Here is a 16,789-nt window from a genome sequence, read left to right on the forward strand (position 1 = left end):
GCGGCCTAAAAGATGCGGAAGAAGTCGCGTTTCGTAATTCTAGTAATGCCTTGCGAGCGCTGCAAGCTGCAGTTGAGTTCTGTTGTATAGTTGTCAAGCAATAGAGTCTTTATAGATACGAGATGCACCGCGATAGTGGAAGTAGAGGTATATTGCCTTGTAAGACTAGAGACGAACCGCTGTCGAGCCACAACAGCGGTAAGGTAGGCTAATATACTGCGATTGCTTGGCATACCGGCCCGAACGGGCCCGGAGTAACCTGGTGCCTGACAATAGTTGCGCGAGAGCGGCGAGAAAAGCACTATATCTAACGGCTATAAGCTGTAAGTTAAATAAGGTAGAAATATAGCTAGAAGGATGCGATTAGCATCGCAAAACTCTATAAACTCGCGCGTTACGTGGCTTCCGTGGCCGTTAAGGATCAAAAGACGCTAATAGATTCGTGTCACGAGATGCTACGAGCACGTGTTTAAGAGCTTACTAGAAGCGTTAATTGTGGCTACGTACGATATCTGGTGTAATACAAGACGTTGCGTAAGGAAACAGAATCAGCATGTACAGGCGGTAAGAAGTTATCGATGGGGGCCGTGCGCATGGCGCTAGGCCCGGCCGGCTAATCAGCAGAATCCTGGTGCTTGGCGGAGCACTCGGATTCTGTAGCGCGTTCAGTGTCAAGGGAACCACGGTGGTTACCGTGACACTAACAGCGTTACCTATTCTCTGTTACTATCCTAGAGCGCTACTGTGCGCTCTTTTTAAGCTAAAGAAGCCTTACTAAAGACTCTTTTTAAGCGCGTTACGCGACCGACAAAGAAGCCCTTCTTATCTATATTGTAGGTGTGTCACGATGTTCCATCACCACAGGATTCCAGCCACAGACTGGTGAGCCACCGGGAACCCTTCGGGGCACCGTCGGATCACACCAGCCACAATCACGTGACGTAGGTATATATCATCCCTCTGAGAGGCTTGATAGCTCCTCAAGGATTCGTCTCAATACAAGCCTATACCGATATCTCAGTGCCTGCCCAACTACTCCTCACAAGGTGTTACGCTCGTTAATGCCGTACTGCTTTATCTTCGCATGAAGGAGGTTGAAGTAAGACTTGTATTTGCCGCTGTCGTCAGCTTTGTGCCTATCACGGTCGATTCCTGCGCTCAGTTTAGTAGTGAGCTTGTTAGAATAGCGATGTAGAATGTAAGGGGCTACGCTCAGGGAGCTATCGCACAGGTATACTGGAGTTGTATTCGATAGAGAAGAGAACTACAGGTAGCTAGGGTTCTGAAGGTCGTTCAGGGGGCGGCGGCTCGGGATAACCTTCTGCCGGGCTCGCTTGCACAGAATCCGGGTGCTCAGGGGGGGCACCCGGAATCTGTGGACAGTGCGCCTCGCGCACGTGACCGAGATATCATCGAGGACTCACCAACTGGGCTCCAGCCCATCACATAGAAACCGAGTTACCTAGCTTTCAGAAACCTCCTACTGCGCAACCGCGCTGCTAAAATTTTGTACCATCTCTCGTGTAGGTGGCAAGCCTCGCCTTGTGCACTTTTCTATATATCTTATAAGTTCTAACTCTTGTTGTGGGTTAAGTAACTGCTGCGCTTCTGCTATAGCTGCATTTGAGCGTGTTAAACCTTGGTGGCGGCGCGATAACGTCGTTCTGTTGATATTGAATTTACGCGCGATTTCGCGGTACGAAAAAGATGCGCCATCTTCGCGCGATTCGATATCTTCAATCGCTTCTTGAATCGGGTCCATAGTGGCGGAGTTATGACGCGTTGAAGTTGGGATGATTATATTGTTATGATGTTCGGGTGGCTCACACGGCGAACTGGCTCACATGGCGCACGGGCACTGTACCATCGGCCTTTGAAGCGCCGTTGCTGAAGGGTGCTAATGAAGACAACGCGCATCGAATTACTACGTGCGAACAACGCGTGCAGTTTAGGGGAAATATGGTTAATCACTCGGGAACAGTAAGTCGAAGGTTGGTCTTGGGGTTAGCAACGGACGTCCAGAGACCTCGCGCAGGAGAAATGTATGATTGTTAAGGTGCTAGGACAGGAGACTGGAGCAGATCTTGTTTCTTCGAGCTGGGTCGACCATATTAGTGTCGCGGTGATAGTACTTGCTCGTTAAAGATATCAGAATGCGCCTATGAAGACGCCGGATTGTGTGCGCGTGTTATCTCGACGTGCTTTGGGTTACGCGACGTTTCGTGATGTGAACGTGCCGTAACTTCATGTGGCGGCGGGGGCATCTTGCCAACCCAGCGATCCCTACGTCGCAATTTGCCTGACTATTAACAACCTCTATACGACTTCCAGACCTAGCTAGCCGAAGGGACGATAAGAGGCTATTCTGCACGTAAGTCTTTTGGCAACGCGCGCGAGAATGTCTCCGCGACTCGACGCGTTACGTTTACTATACCAGACCCCTACCGTGTCGTTGAGTGACGCCCACCCCACTAAGTTCTTAAACCTATACAAAACGTGTTATAAAACTACTATCATAGACCTAATTTAGGAAGCAATTATAGAAATTAAATCGCGCCTCTGCTTTTATAAACTCTTTACTACATACTACAAACCAAAACAACACTACGCCCAACTTCTGCTTATTGACGTTCGACGAAGCTAGGCTTATGGAATTATCCCAATCGGCCAGATAAAAACGCCTGGTCGTTCACTAGAGACCACTTAAGAATGCTTGATAGTCCACCTGACAGTTGATGTTCCGAAGCCGTTGTTGTCGCATTCTGTCTGTCCCTGAGAGGCAACGACACCACCAGACTATTTTTGTCAGCAGAGAAACTTGGCACTTGATCAGGGGAGCTAGAATGTACCTGCCACCTATTGAGGGCAAGTTCAGTGATGTCCGCGATGTTCGAAGAGCCAATCCAGGTTGTCTGGATGTTCCGGGTGCCTGCTTCGAAGACACAGGTGCCGTAGTACAAGACGCTGTGTGTGTCGGGAGTGTTGTTCCAAACGCCCCAGTAGGTGTTCTGAGAGCGGGTCCCTGGAGAATGGTCAATCTGTCGCTCAGTCGGACATAACTACTTTAGAGCAATGAGTTCAGGTTCTTGGAGGCTTACAGTCACGGATCACCGCACAGTCTGCGGTGTTGGCGAAAGGAGCAGGATGGGGGTCGAGAGTGGTGCCATCACAGGTGTCAGAGTCAGGGGCATTGCCGTTAAGAAGAGCTAGTTTCGCCCCCTCAGCGGGGTTGGCAGATACGGCCACTGCTGCGCTGTTGAGATAGAGTGTCTTGCCATCAAAGTCGATCGGTATCCATTGAATTGCGGCAGTAGCGGCTGAAAGGGGCTCAGGAGCTGGAGCTGGAGCTGGAGCTGCAAAGGACAGAGGGAGTAGGGCCAAGGTAAAAAGATTGAGGAGTTTCAAGGAGATCATCTTGAATAATGAAGATTGGCAATTATCGGATTTTGAGGGTTTGGTGATGCTGTTGATGCTGTTGATGCTGTTGATGCTGGTGCAAGATTTGTCTAGAGGTGGCAGCGCCTTATATAGAAAGATATGAGTAAGAGAATCTGTCTTGGAAGACACAATACAAGCCTGAAATCTCGAGGTAGGTAGGTATTCCAGCATCACGTTGCACTCTGCCAATGGTCTAGATGCTAGATAATTGGTAACAGACCTCCAAGTGTGCCTCATGTCTGCGCTGAGATTGAAGTAAGCTTCGTAGCTGTGCAGGAATTAATTTTTTCTACGCAGGTCTGCATATAAATGCTTACGGAATCGTCCTCTTTCAGAAGGGATGGTAACTTAAGGGCAGTGAGTCTGACTGTACCACGTTTAGGGGTATCCATGATCGCGTGTAACTATATTGATGGCATAATGCCAGAGCCAGGCATGATGTCTAAGTTGATGGCTTCGCATTACACAGTTAGGATCGTGATAGATCAAATCTGTGAGAGAACGATTTCAGGAGTCTGAAATGGTGACCGGTGAAAAACTTAAAATCTGAATCTAACCTTGGAAGAAGACAGCGATAACAGCTACCTACCCTTTTATCTAGCATGCATATAACCCTAGTGCAAGGAGGGGATCAATAAATTACTTTGCGCATGTTGCGCATGCGTGCAGGGATCCGGCGTGGGCAGGTAGTGGGCGAATCGGAGCTCATCCGAGGTGTGCCAAGATAAGGGAACTTCACCCTCCCCTCTCGTCTATCGCTCTTTGTAAGATACTTTAGCTCTTAAAACCTCTCTCTATAGTCTTGTGATAGCTAGGTATCAAGAGCTGTTATGTGTTGAGTACTTGAAATGATGTTCAAAGTCTGACATCATGCCAGACCCTTGCACAACCTTAAGCCTGACATGCTGCTGTCATCATTTCAGTCATCTCAAAATATGCCTGACCGCCAACTTCAGGCGATATATTGATATCACAATGATGAGGAACCTATGAAACGCGGTACGGGACCAGCCTTAAGCTTGCCATGATCGAACGCCTATGTATCCATGTACTCAGGTCCGTATAGCACTACTACCCTTCGAGAAAATGAACTCTCAGTCGTGCGTCTAGCACATAGGTTGAAATCTAACCTATATGCAGAATTTCCAGCCGCAACTATACACCGGCTTGGCATAGACGGGTCTAAGCCCTGGATCGTGCAGTATGTTAGAAAGCCTCGCCACCAGCCTCTTGAGGCAGGACTTCGGTATACAAAATTGTAGCTCTGCGAGGATAGTTGTGCGCCTAGCGCGGTCAACGCAAGTCCCTAGTTTCTGGTAGTAATGGTGCTGGTGTAGGAGCTCTCAAAGCTTTACGCCGACACGCCGACCACTATCAAAACCACCACCCGAGACCTACGGATGAGGTAGCAACATCATGCGTTTATTAATTTCTAGTAGTAGATCGTTGACAGCACGAGAGGCTTAAGTCTTAGTGCAGCAAACTGGTGCAGGAAGGTCGTTTGTTCCTCGGGTTCACGGATTGCCAATCCAAAAAAAACCCCTTTTTGCCCATCTTGTGACTTTAGCCTATAGAAGCCAAGATATACAGCTCGTCGTATGATAAATCAGGTATATGCTAGCGATTAATTGCGGTAGTAGTAAGGGAAAACCTATAAGAAAATAGCCTTTCCTTGTCTAGTACTTATTTTAAGGTTTAACGTGGTTCACTATTAAGCGCCCTATGTGAGGGGTAGTTATAGGCAATAGTATTTGCTTCACACTACAAGAGAATAGTGGGGGAAAGCTCTGTATTACTACACTAGGTGGGGAGGTCGTGAGAATAATTCTTGTCCATCTCCTAACACGCGGAGCGCAGGTTATGAGCAGGTTCAGAGGCCAAGGCGCGAGCGAGAGAAGCAAACATGTTGGGACCATAGTCGTCCTCCTCGCTCAGCCTCTGCCATCCCGTGTTACACCTTTAGAGGCCTAAACTATTAGACCTTTTATAGCCTAGCACCTTTATCTAGCTTCTCTCTTTTAGCTATATGACCACGCGTACACTCTACCTCTTCTAGGGTCTTTGTCTACTATTCTCTACTTTAAATATAAGCTTCTACTGAACTAGTTCGCTCGTCTGCGCATGAAGTGTGCCTTACACACGGCATGTCAAAATTAGAACTTACTTAACACCAAGGCCCCATAACCTACAGTCTTGGGCCTGGAATACAGCTAGACGCTGATGGAATCGATTTCTAATGTTCGAAATCTAGTGCAAAGCTGTTGGTCGTTCCGCCGGGTTGATATACTCCAACCATCAGCATTTCCTTCACATACGACCATAGGGGGTCAGAAACACGGCTTCTCATTCGCTGGGAACGTCAAACAATACAATGACACATCAGTGTCGCGGTGGTCGAGTAAGTCAGAATACGTGCTGTTGTACGCTCTGGATTCCCCTTGTTGAGCATGAATAATTGATTTATGCGTACCAGCTGAGGAGTTAAAGATGAACTGATACATAGTGAAGCTTCAGTCTCCGCCTCTTCGTAGATTTGAGCAATACTTCAAAGTATCTCTAATCATCCTCATTCATCATAGCCTCCACAATCAACTTAGCCTCCTGAAGATCGTCGTCATCATAGAACTTGAGTCCATAAGACATCATGAACTGCTCCGAATTGTGATAGTTTTTTTCGATCCAATCAAGCTGGCGGTCCGTAAAGTTGTAGTCTGCCTGATGGCCTTCGAACTCTGACTCGTCAAAACCATCCTCCTTGTCATCGGACTCTTCATCCTCGGACATCTCATCCTCACGCATTACGGCACGTAGAATAGCCCGCCCCTCTTCGCGGTCTTCATCTACGTGAATCTTGAGCCCGTGCTGGATCAGGAAGTGGTACTCGGAGCCAAAGTTCTTCTTGAGAAACGCAGTTTCCTCGGCTGTGTAGGACGCAGCATTTTGCGCCGGTGTGAACAGCCCATTTCTAGCTTTAAATTCTTGCCACTTACGCTTCTCGGCAGTTTCCCATCGGCAACCTAGCACGTATAGCACATCCTTCTTGAGTACGTGCGGACCGAGCGCTGGCCCATTTGGTGGACAGCGCACCTTGATTGCGGACAGCGGGCTTTTGGGGTCAAAATAGGCAACATTCTTGCCCTGACTATCTTTAATGGTCCCACCAGATTTGGCGCTGAATTTAAGGGTGGGATAGTATCCATCAGTGAACATGAGTGGTTGCCCAATGATGTTGCAAAGGCAGTCAGGCACGTGCAAGACCTCGTGGAGAAGGAGAGATCCATGCGAAGATGCACCTGAAGTATTGGGCGAGCGCTTTGTAGGGATCTCGACGGTGCCTATTCCTAGCACGGGAATGTGCTTGTGGGGGCTGACGAAGGGCGAGGCATCAACTGTTGATGTGAAGGGTGTGTACGTTTTGAACCAGCCCCGGTCTTTTGCGACGCTAACAACCCAGTGTTAACCATTTATGTTTTGGATTCAATTGTAGCACACTTACTGTACGTTGGCATTGTTTAGAAAGACCCAGTCGGGGCACAAGGGTGAATTGGTATCCGGATTCATCTCACTGTCAGTCTGCTTGACGTGGGTGTTCACACCGGTACTCCTGTTGATCGAGGCTAGATGAGACGAAGCTCACTGATGAGTGCCCTCCTATATGGGGTGGTGCGGTTGAGAGATTGTCTTTGTGCGGTACCAAGGTTGTTTGCTGCATGAGATTGCCACGTCCCGTATTAACCAGAAGCAGCCACGCTAACTCTCGGTACCCCACCTGCACCTGGGCACTGGCGAGTTGCCCGCTATCGCTAAGCCCCCACAAAAACTACTACCAGACCACCATGTCTCAGAACATCAGCACTCAGAACCTTCTAATAGAGCTCAAATACAGATTGCGCTTAAAGCGATTGAACAAGACGCGACGCTCTTCCTGCAACGTGCTGCATCGTCTACAGGATCCTTGAAAGCACGCTAATCGACCGACGCGCAGCACGAGCCCCAGGCCTGTCAATTGTTTCATTGGTTTTATAAATTCAAAAACTTGCTTATCTTTCACATACGACCATAGGACACTGAAAATTAGGCTTCCCGTCCGCTCAGCCATATACAAGCAGTGTACCGGCGGATTAGTAGTTAGGTGGGTGACCACTAGCGAATCCCCGCTGTTGTATGTGTCCCATTGTTTTTGCTCACCTCATCTCTTCTTAAGACTTATTCACCGCACCGGAAACACTACTTCTGATCCGCCGCGGTCTCTCTCCATTTGCACCGCCTCGCCGTACATCATACCATGCACATAAGCCGCACCAAGTAGCCAATAACCCTCAACTTTCTTCCGTAAGATGAAGGGCGTATCACCTCCCCTTAAGATTACAACGATATCTTCAGGTCGCATACAATGAGGTCCTAAACCCATACGTCCAGCCGCTGTAACAAAGAAACGACGGCCTCTGCAGCAGGTCAATCTTGAGGTTTCGTACACTGCGGCCATGCTTTCCTCGTCAACTCGTGGTTTAATACTGGTGCCGCTCGAGATAACACCATCCTTGTATATGGTCAAATCCTTGATATAATCCATTAGCACCTTCAAGTCATCCGGCTGAGCCTGTTTTCGACTATGCGTCTCGCCGGCCACCAGTGTGAAAGCTATGGCTAGGAAAGGATCTTCGTGAATTGCAGTGTCACAATGGTGTATGGCCATATTTTTTACGGAGACCAGCCACTCATAATGTTCTTCGTAATCCTCGGAGACATCGTAAAGGCCAACAGTGGTTGCTTGAAGAACGTCATCAACCACTATCCCTTCGAGCAGTAGTACGTTCTCGTTGGAAGGCACATCCCCGAGTGAGGATGGTGCCCCGAGGCCATCGCAGGCGCGGAAGAACGTAGGCAGGTGGTTAATGCTGTGTTCTTGGCGAAGGGAGTCTGCACGAATAGCCCATGTTGGAAACTTTTGGGATTTAGCTAGTTCATCGGAGCGATAAGCTATTCCACCCAGAGCTTTCAGGTCGCAAGTCTGACGCAAGGCGTATCGTGTAGCATCTCGCAAAATGTCAGCAAGTGACTTCGTATAGTCAACTTCAAGCAATGTCGCCCGATCACCTTCCAGGGATGTTCCGTGATCAAGCAAGCCCAGAACAGCATAAATGCTATCCTTTGGTTCGGTTTTCTCGAACTGCTGAGATATCTCAAGCATTTCGAACAGAAGTCTGCGGTTCTTTTCGCGACTATGGTCGGGGTCAAGGAAAGCAAACATCTCAATGGCACAGCGCCAACCATTACAGTCGTAAAGACCATTAGGGATGGATCGGAACTTGTAGAGGAGCCACCGTGCAGCCCGTACTGTATCGAGAAGGTCGAATGTAGAAGTACCCCAATGGCAGGTATTGGATTGTGCGAGGAAGGCTTCCTGCAGGACCCACAGCCGTCTGCAATCGCTGAGTCAACTGGAACTATCTTAGAGTCTTGGTCGGACAAATTTACCTGAACCAGTGACGATTGAAAAGAGCCTCGAGTGCTTCGAAGTCAATGTCCGTACTGAAAGCCTCGGTCGAGTAAAGGAACGCGCCCGTCGGCTCATCATGTATAGTTTGAAATAGCAGGGTCAAGTCCGCGGTAGCGGTGCGCATGTCATTAACAACGTCCTGGATAGCCTTGACACCTCTCTCGGACATTCCGTCATCTTCGCCAAGGTAAATGAGGTTATGCCTTGCGGCACGATAGATGCATGCCATGAAAGCTACCTGGGCGCTGCGTTCTGTTACCGATGACTGATCTATACATATGGCATCGATCCATAGTACTCGCGGTCGGTCGCTGAGGCGCATCCGTTTGAGACTAGCCTCTGAGCTTGCCGGTACAGGTGTTAGACGGCCATTGAGCTTTATTGAGGAGGGAGCTCTAGGAAGTTCCCAACAATATGAGATAGTCTCGTAGATTGGAACAAGATCGCCGAGAAGCGAGATGCGTCTCATGGTGCACTCAATGATATCGTCCCCACTCGCGGGCACTATTTCTAGAACGCGTATCTCTTTAGCAGTCGGGTCTAGAGCTTCGTAGTGTGATGAAGCGCAGGCAGTGGTTTGCGTAGACATGGTCGTGTCTCTTGAAGGAATTTTCTGGCCTAGCACTCTCGACAAGAGGATGGTGCTGATATAGCGAAAGGATGAGTTGATACTTAGTAGGCTCTCTCAAGCAGACTAACCAGGCTGAATATGAGATGCGCGCCTAACACGCAGCTGGCGTTCCTCGCTTCCTCCCACCAATACCGCGTCATCTTGAAGCCACAGCTGAGCGATAGGCGACACATGATAAGCAAAACAAGCAATCAGCTGAGGAAAGGAGTCAGACTGATGTCAATTAGCCACATGGCTGTTCGTGTCTATGCGTCGCGAGCTGGTAACAGCCAGCGGCCCAGGATACTTCATGCGGCGCTTGATATCTCCATTCATGTTGTAACCGTGACATCCTGCCACTGCAATGGCGCAAGCCTGTAAGTGGAGCGCCAAACGAGACGGTTCACTGTGATCGCCGCCTAAAGACGCTAGCCCAGAAAAGTCGCGCGTCTGCCCACTGCGGGGCACGGTTCCGAACACGCGTCGTGCCACCAGCCACTTCCATCGCATCACGAGCGTAACATGTGTTAGTCTCTTCCAAGAATATCATCTTCTACGAATGCGTCGCGAATGATGACTCCAACCAGATGGTCATGGCTCTGCCTAGCTTTGATGCTCGGTGCAGCAACGGCAGCTAAACCTGGACTGAAGTACAACATGTACTTGACAGGGTAACGCCAAATATCTGCAACTACTACGGGGAGCGATGTTGCTGATAGCCATCAGACAGCACAATGTAGTACCGGAGCAACCGCTGGTTGAGAACACTACCGATGTTGCTCTTGCTTTTATGCGTTCTGACATCTTCAACACTCCAAAGCAACGCGACTGGCCGCTATTCACCACTATCGAAGAAGTGAGACCAAAGTTCTCTAAGGGGACAATCATTCAGGTTGCGATTGGTGGGTGGGGAGATACAGACGGCTTCTCGAGAGCAGCGAAGACGGAAGAAAGCCGAAAGCTTTTTGCTAGCAATGTCAAAGCTATGCTTGACGCGACAGGCGCTGACGGTATGTTGCATCTCACAGTTTCTCACAATGGGACAGCTGCTGATCAAAGTAGGCATCGACGTAGACTGGGAATACCCGGGCGGCAACGGCGAAGACTACAAAACACCCGGTCACCTCAACAGTGACAAAGCTTGGGAAATCGAAGCTTATCCCAAACTTCTTGCCGAGATTCGTTTCGCTGTAGGCCCAGAGAAGACTATTTCAGCAGCTGTCCCCGGTCTCCCACGCGACATGCTAGCCTTCACCCCTTCCACCATACCCTCCATTATAGAGTCCGTCGATTACTTCAACATCATGACATACGACCTCTTCAACCGTCGTGACAGTGTAACGAAACATCATACCGGAATCCGGAATTCTCTTGAAGCTATCGACGCGTATCTAAATGCCGGTGTACCACCCGAGAAAGCGAACCTCGGGTTGGCATTCTACATCAAATGGTACAAGACCGCTGCAAACTCAACGTGCGGTGTCGATCCTATCGGTTGTGCGACGGAACTCATGGAAGACCCCACTACAGGCGCTGATCTAGGTAAAGCCGGTGCGTTCTCGTGGCATGACGCTGTTCCTGAAGAACTCTCTGCGTCTTATGAGCGTGCAATGGAGAAAGGTATTTATGATGAGGTTGGTGGTGGACATTATTATTGGGATAGTGAAGAGGATTTGTTCTGGACGTGGGATACGCCTGAGGCTATCGGGCGAAAGGTGCAGGTCATCATGGAGAAGAAGAAGCTTGGAGGCATTTTTGCATGGGGTTTGGGTGAAGATGCGCCGGCGTTCAAGCATTTAGGAGCGAGCAATGAGGCGATGGCAGCATTGGAGAAAAAAGAGATCGAGAGAGACATATTTGGTGAAAGGAGTGAGCTCTAGTATTGCTGACTTGAGGAGTTCGTCGGCTATCTTTATGATAACTGACTATTCTATACGCTGTTCTATACTGTTGCGAAGACTGCGGATTCTAGTGGAGTCTAAATTATGGTGCGCCGGTACGCCGTTAACTTGCAGAGTACGTTAAGCCCCTTGCTATTCCATGCGCACAAAAGAAAGACGCTCGTCAAAAGAGGAGAATACTGTAGCACAACAAGATGTCGAGCGAAGGCAGAAGGTATTCGACCCGCAATCGGTGGGAGAAACAGAGTTAAAGAGTTGCCGAGGAGCAATCGCTGAGTTGGTATTGTCGAAGGAAGCTGCCCCCTCGCTGCGAAGGGCTATCAGAACTTATATCTAGTAGTCGGACGTCACGTGACTAGTTACTACACCACAATACAAAGAAAACTTTACACAGATGCCCTCTTCTCGGGAATAGACACAACCGGAATAGTGCTGGCCATATCATGACCACCTATTACTGGCGTATCCTTCCAGCGGAGGCTAGACGAGTCCAACAGAGCCATCCTTCCCTCAGCCCTCATCCGGTCAGCGGTGATCCTCTCCGGATAGTTGCGCATGAACATGTTGGTGAAGTGGGTACCGTAGTGGATACCCTCGACAGGCTCCTGATCCGCCTCGAAGCCAGGCAAAGGCTTCATAACGGCGGAGAAGTTGGGCTCGTGGAAGTAGGCGAAAGCGAAGCGCTCGCGGGTGTTGAGACCGACTTTGTGAGGTGTCGACGGGAGGAAGGAGTTGGTGATGTATTGCATCATGTCGCCGGGGAAGACGGTAAAGACATCAGGAACGGGTGGGACGTAGACCCAACCATCGGCATCCTCGTGCTTGCCGGCTGCGGTCTCCTTCCAATTCGCGTACGTCTCGCCCTCGATCGGAGGGCGGATAAAGAGGCCGCCTACGTCGTCTTGCGCGGCAATGACAAGCAGTCCATAGTCAGTGTGTGACCCGATGCCGCGGCCAGCCTTGCCCTTGCCGTTTACTTTGGTGTCCTGTGGGAAGCGTAGAACACGCATGTGGTGCCAGCCGTCCTGCGTGTATCTAGTCAAGGCATTGCCGTCCTTGAGGCCAAGACCCCAAGCGATGAGTTGCAGCATCTTCTCCCCACTCTCGCCGAGGTAGTCCATGTAGGCTTGCATAACGGTCTTCATCTGAGAAAAGGGCCAGGGACAAGGACCATGGCATGGCCACTTTTGCTGGACGCGGGGATCAGACAGCGCGAGGTCTTTGGTGACGGTGAAGATCTCGCTGTAGTCTGCAATGTTATCTGTAATCTCCTCCCCCGAAGCAATATAGCCAGCGAAAGACTGGTCATCCAAGCAAGATGCCTTCTTTGCGTAGTTCAGGCCGAAGAATTTCTTGCTGGTTAGGAATGCGGCGTCGGCGAGCTTGCGATTTATGGGGTCCATGGAGATTTGGAGGATGCCGTCTCGCTTCCAGGCGTCGATCATGCTGTTGCCTAGCGCCTTGTCTGCTGCACTGCCGCTGAGTGATTCTGGGAGCTCGAAGGTCTGGAGGTGACCGACTGTAGCTTTGTGGCCAGGCGGCATGGTGCCGATCTTGTTATCGACCATTGTTGCTAATCTTCGGACTGAGCTAGCTTGTGTGGAGGCCCGGGAGAGGGTGCGGACCGTTGCTGGTCTTCGTATCATGCTGCGGGCAGGCATTCTCGTGAATCCGTGATGTGTATTATGAAAAGAGAAAGAAAAGTAGGGACGACTGGATAGAACACGGAAAGATGCTCTTGAATGCGAACTATTGCGGATATGAGTAACTGGATAGAACTCGATGTGGAGAGTGTTTGGAGGAGATAAATTCCTGGTTATGAATGCTTTTCAGTTGCATCTATTTCCCAGACTTATATACACATCCGTTAATACTACTCTAGCCTCGGATGCCGGCGGCAGCTGTGGGTGTGGCTCTGGCACTGACCGAGAGTTAATTCTTGGTCTTCCTGAGCGACCCCGAGCGGTGAATCTGTATCATTGAGTGTAGGGCTTCTAGATGACCGGTGAGTCTGGACCACTACGTGCGCAGCAGATGATGTTGATGGGCCGTCTAGGGATGCCTACACCCTCCTTACCTGTTTGGGTTCATAGCGTAGTTTGCTCAACCCTTTGGCTTTCATTGGCCTGTGTCCCTTTTAAAAGGTCTTTGCGCACCCTGTCTTACCTAAGTAAGGCCGTGTTTCGGAGATTCTGTTCGTGGTGAATGCATGGTGGATGCGTTGTGAATGACTAGAGTCGATGCCCACCTAGGTACGTAAATCCTGCTCGTCGTGAACGACTGGAATCGATGCCTACGCAGATCATAGAAGGCTGTAGTAGAGTAACGCAGTATGACAAGCATTAAAGAGGCCAGACCCCACATCTCGAACTTAAGGAAACAAGCAGTACAGTAGACAGTACATGCTCGCAAAGGCGCTTCAATGACCTCGGGGACATCTTCTCCGAAATGTCCTCAATATCTTTTCCGAAACATTTCGGAGAATCTGTCCCCTTGTAGGAAAATCGAAATATGCAGCCGAATTGGGGGAAGGGTGTAACAATGGTTGAGATGCGGCTCTGCATGGCGAGTGATAAGGCCGATGAAGCTGGGGTTGTTAGATTTGGCTGACGTCCCGACCGCACGTGCACTTGGCAGCCCTATATTTAGCAAGCCTTCTTTTGGTCTACGTTACACTTCCAACGGTCGCATCTGATGTCATTCTCGCTCGTATACCGCTAGCAGCCTCAGGTAGTATGAAGGGCAAACGTTGTTTTCATGGTGTGCGCATGGACGGAATCTATCGTGGGTCTCGTTGACCACTTCTTCCCCAGGTTTGTTAGTGCCGGATCAATCGGACCTTCTTAGTCAGCCTCGTACTGTGCGGATCTGGTCCAGATCTCCAGCATCAGCCCTAGAGCTTGGTGCTTACCTCGCAAATTCGCGTACCTTGCTGACAGTGGTCTTTATTCCCTGCTGCGTAGTCGGAGGTGGACAATAACAGTGAGATATCTTACACCAATCCAGTTTCTCCAGTACCGAAGACTTCAGAACGATCTAGACTCTAGAGAAGGCTTGTCTTCACTGCTAAGCCTCTTGGTAGCAAAAGCCGGCATAGTCCCAATGGTCGAAAACTGCAACACGATGACTTATCTCTACCGGTCTTCGGAGGAATGCAAAGACTTCGAATCGCTATCTTACTAGTTTCTCTCTGTCTTCTCCAGTTATGCGCAATACAACGAAACTCTAGATTGGTAAGATATCGTGAACCGCGGGTCGAAGCACTCCGTATCAGCTCGACACTTGACTTTCTTTTCTGCCTATAATAAGTGTTGCTCTCTCCGCATGCCCTAGTCTTCATATACGAGGGCGCAGGGCATTTTGCAGAATGAAGGCCTTGATAGATTGTTCGTGTGGGGTTTGGATGAGGATGCATTGGCGTATGATCATTTGAATGGAGCCGAAGTTATTCAGCAGTGGTAGCGTTGGAGAGAAAAAGGAACAGAGACAGAAATATCTAGTGGAAAGAATGAGGTGCAATCTCGCTGATCTATTGGACTTGTTGGCGGATGTCCACAGACTGGGTCAACCTAGGATTTGGGTATCAACATCACTAAGCAGCAAAGTGTAAAATGGGAATTCCGAATACCATATTGCAACAGCTAACAAGTATAAAAGAGATTTACAAGAATGTATGGGTTGCCAAATGGCGGACTACTCGAGCTGAGCTCACACAGAACATATGCTTAGTTCTTGCCAGTCTTAGCCTTGAGCCAGGCGACGAACTGGCTGATGGTGAACTCTTCGGGTAGCTTAGCGTCAGAGCCAGCTCCAGCAGTAGGCGTAGCGACAGGAGCGGCAACGGAAGTAGAAGAAGCAGCGGGAGTCTCGACGGGAGCAGCGCTGGAAGCGGCAGCAGCAGAAGAGGCAGCTGGGGTCTCTACAGGAGCAGCGATGGAGGAAGCAGCGGCGGTGGAAGAGGGGACGGGAGTCTCAACAGTCGCAGCGCTGGAGGAGGCTGGAGCAACAGCAGCCTTGGAGGAAGTAGCAGCAGGAGCAGCAGAAGAAACAACCTTGGAGGGCGCGGCAGCACTGGCAGCGGGCTTCTCCGGGGCCGCACCAGCAGCTCCGCTACCAACCTTGGTAGTAAGCTCACCATCCTCAATGTATACACCGCTGAAGAACCAATCCTCAGCACCATCCTTGTCGGCATTACCCGGCAGCCTTAGGACACCAAGGTGCCAGTCCGCACCGTTGGAAGAGGTGCTGGCATCGAATGGACCAGCTGTCTGCTTCAGCTCATCAGCACCTGTAGAGTGCCAGAATGCGACGGAACCGGCATCGAAGTCGATTTCGTAGGCAACGTTGTGCCACTCGTCAGCTACGAGCTCAACGTCCCACTTAGAGACGCCACCGACGTGCCATTGCAGGTTGGTGTTGGAAGAACCAGACGCGCCGTACTTCAACTCGGTGAAGTGGCTCTCGAAGAAAGCGACCTGGTGTTCGTTGGTGGCAGTCGGCGCGTTCTCAGCCGTTGTCTTGACGGAGAAGTGGTAGTAGACCTTGCCCTTGTTGATGGCGGCCTTGGTCTCTGGGATGAGCTCTGTGCGCAGCATTGTTTGGCCGTTCCACTTCGCGGTCTCATCGATGGTGATTTTGACACCTTGCTTAGAAGCTGTGTCGGCAGGGTTCTTGAAAGTGGCGTCGAGGTTGACGTAGTCGGTTACGGGACCCGAACCGTGGATGTAGTATTGGTAGCTGCCGACGGGGTTGGAGAAAGACCAGTTGGAGAGTTCGCTGGAGGAGGTCATATCGTTGAAGCGACCGTCCCAAATGATTTCTGTAAACATCCTTAGTATCTGTTGGTACGTTGGGGGTGACAAGGCTTACCAGCAGACGCAGCGCTGAGCAGCGCGCTCATGAGAGTAGTTTTGGCAAACATCTTGAATCTATATGTTTGGAAAGTAAGAAACAGAGACCAGCTGTAAGTTGTTGGAAACGAAGAAAGATACTACGAAGACGAAAAATGAATGACAGTAGTGAGCGATGGAACAACACGAACAAAACAGCACGACGAGACCAAGCAGACAATATAAGAATCCTACTTGACTCGGCGCATATACCTCCAAAGCCTAGCTCGGCATCCAGACAGCGCGAACGCATCGCATGGTTAATATCGAGGAAACGCGCGCAACTACATAGAGTATCGCGCGAGCGGTATCTGCAGGCATGACCAGTTTTGACAGGACGCCAGATGGTAGGACAGCCGTTTGATGAGGGAAAGTCCGGTGTGAAACGTTCGCGTCGGTAACGCTAAGCCCGAACGAACCGTAGTCGGACCCGCTTTCTACTCGATCAAGG

General features: G+C 50.1%; 5 protein-coding genes across 5 annotated transcripts; 1 reads left to right on the top strand and 4 right to left on the bottom strand.

Annotated features, from left to right (window-relative positions):
• Positions 1–2,703: 2,703 nt before the first annotated feature.
• On the bottom strand, positions 2,704–3,414 carry ALTATR162_LOCUS11985 (uncharacterized protein; the record flags this gene model as incomplete). The annotated part of the gene is made up of 3 exons (XM_043319629.1): positions 2,704–2,796; positions 2,850–3,022; positions 3,099–3,414. 3 exons carry the CDS (start codon positions 3,412–3,414, stop codon positions 2,704–2,706), a joined length of 582 nt encoding a protein of 193 aa, XP_043175564.1.
• A 2,580-nt stretch (positions 3,415–5,994) lies between these two features.
• Positions 5,995–9,527, bottom strand: ALTATR162_LOCUS11986 (uncharacterized protein; the record flags this gene model as incomplete). The annotated part of the gene is made up of 4 exons (XM_043319630.1): positions 5,995–6,880; positions 6,935–7,055; positions 7,723–8,861; positions 8,917–9,527. 4 exons carry the CDS (start codon positions 9,525–9,527, stop codon positions 5,995–5,997), a joined length of 2,757 nt encoding a protein of 918 aa, XP_043175565.1.
• Positions 9,528–10,205: 678 nt separating this feature from the next.
• Positions 10,206–11,428, top strand: ALTATR162_LOCUS11987 (uncharacterized protein; the record flags this gene model as incomplete). The annotated part of the gene is made up of 3 exons (XM_043319631.1): positions 10,206–10,219; positions 10,275–10,558; positions 10,611–11,428. 3 exons carry the CDS (start codon positions 10,206–10,208, stop codon positions 11,426–11,428), a joined length of 1,116 nt encoding a protein of 371 aa, XP_043175566.1.
• Positions 11,429–11,835: 407 nt separating this feature from the next.
• Positions 11,836–13,017, bottom strand: ALTATR162_LOCUS11988 (uncharacterized protein; the record flags this gene model as incomplete). Its single annotated transcript, XM_043319632.1, has 1 exon — positions 11,836–13,017. The coding sequence occupies one exon, from the start codon at positions 13,015–13,017 to the stop codon at positions 11,836–11,838; it is 1,182 nt and encodes a 393-aa protein (XP_043175567.1).
• Positions 13,018–15,174: 2,157 nt separating this feature from the next.
• On the bottom strand, positions 15,175–16,370 carry ALTATR162_LOCUS11989 (uncharacterized protein; the record flags this gene model as incomplete). The annotated part of the gene is made up of 2 exons (XM_043319633.1): positions 15,175–16,268; positions 16,319–16,370. The coding sequence occupies 2 exons, from the start codon at positions 16,368–16,370 to the stop codon at positions 15,175–15,177; spliced, it is 1,146 nt and encodes a 381-aa protein (XP_043175568.1).
• Positions 16,371–16,789: the final 419 nt, after the last annotated feature.

This window comes from Alternaria atra (assembly GCF_907166805.1).
Source record: "Alternaria atra isolate CS162 genome assembly, contig: 37, whole genome shotgun sequence".
Classification (NCBI taxonomy): domain Eukaryota; kingdom Fungi; phylum Ascomycota; class Dothideomycetes; order Pleosporales; family Pleosporaceae; genus Alternaria; species Alternaria atra.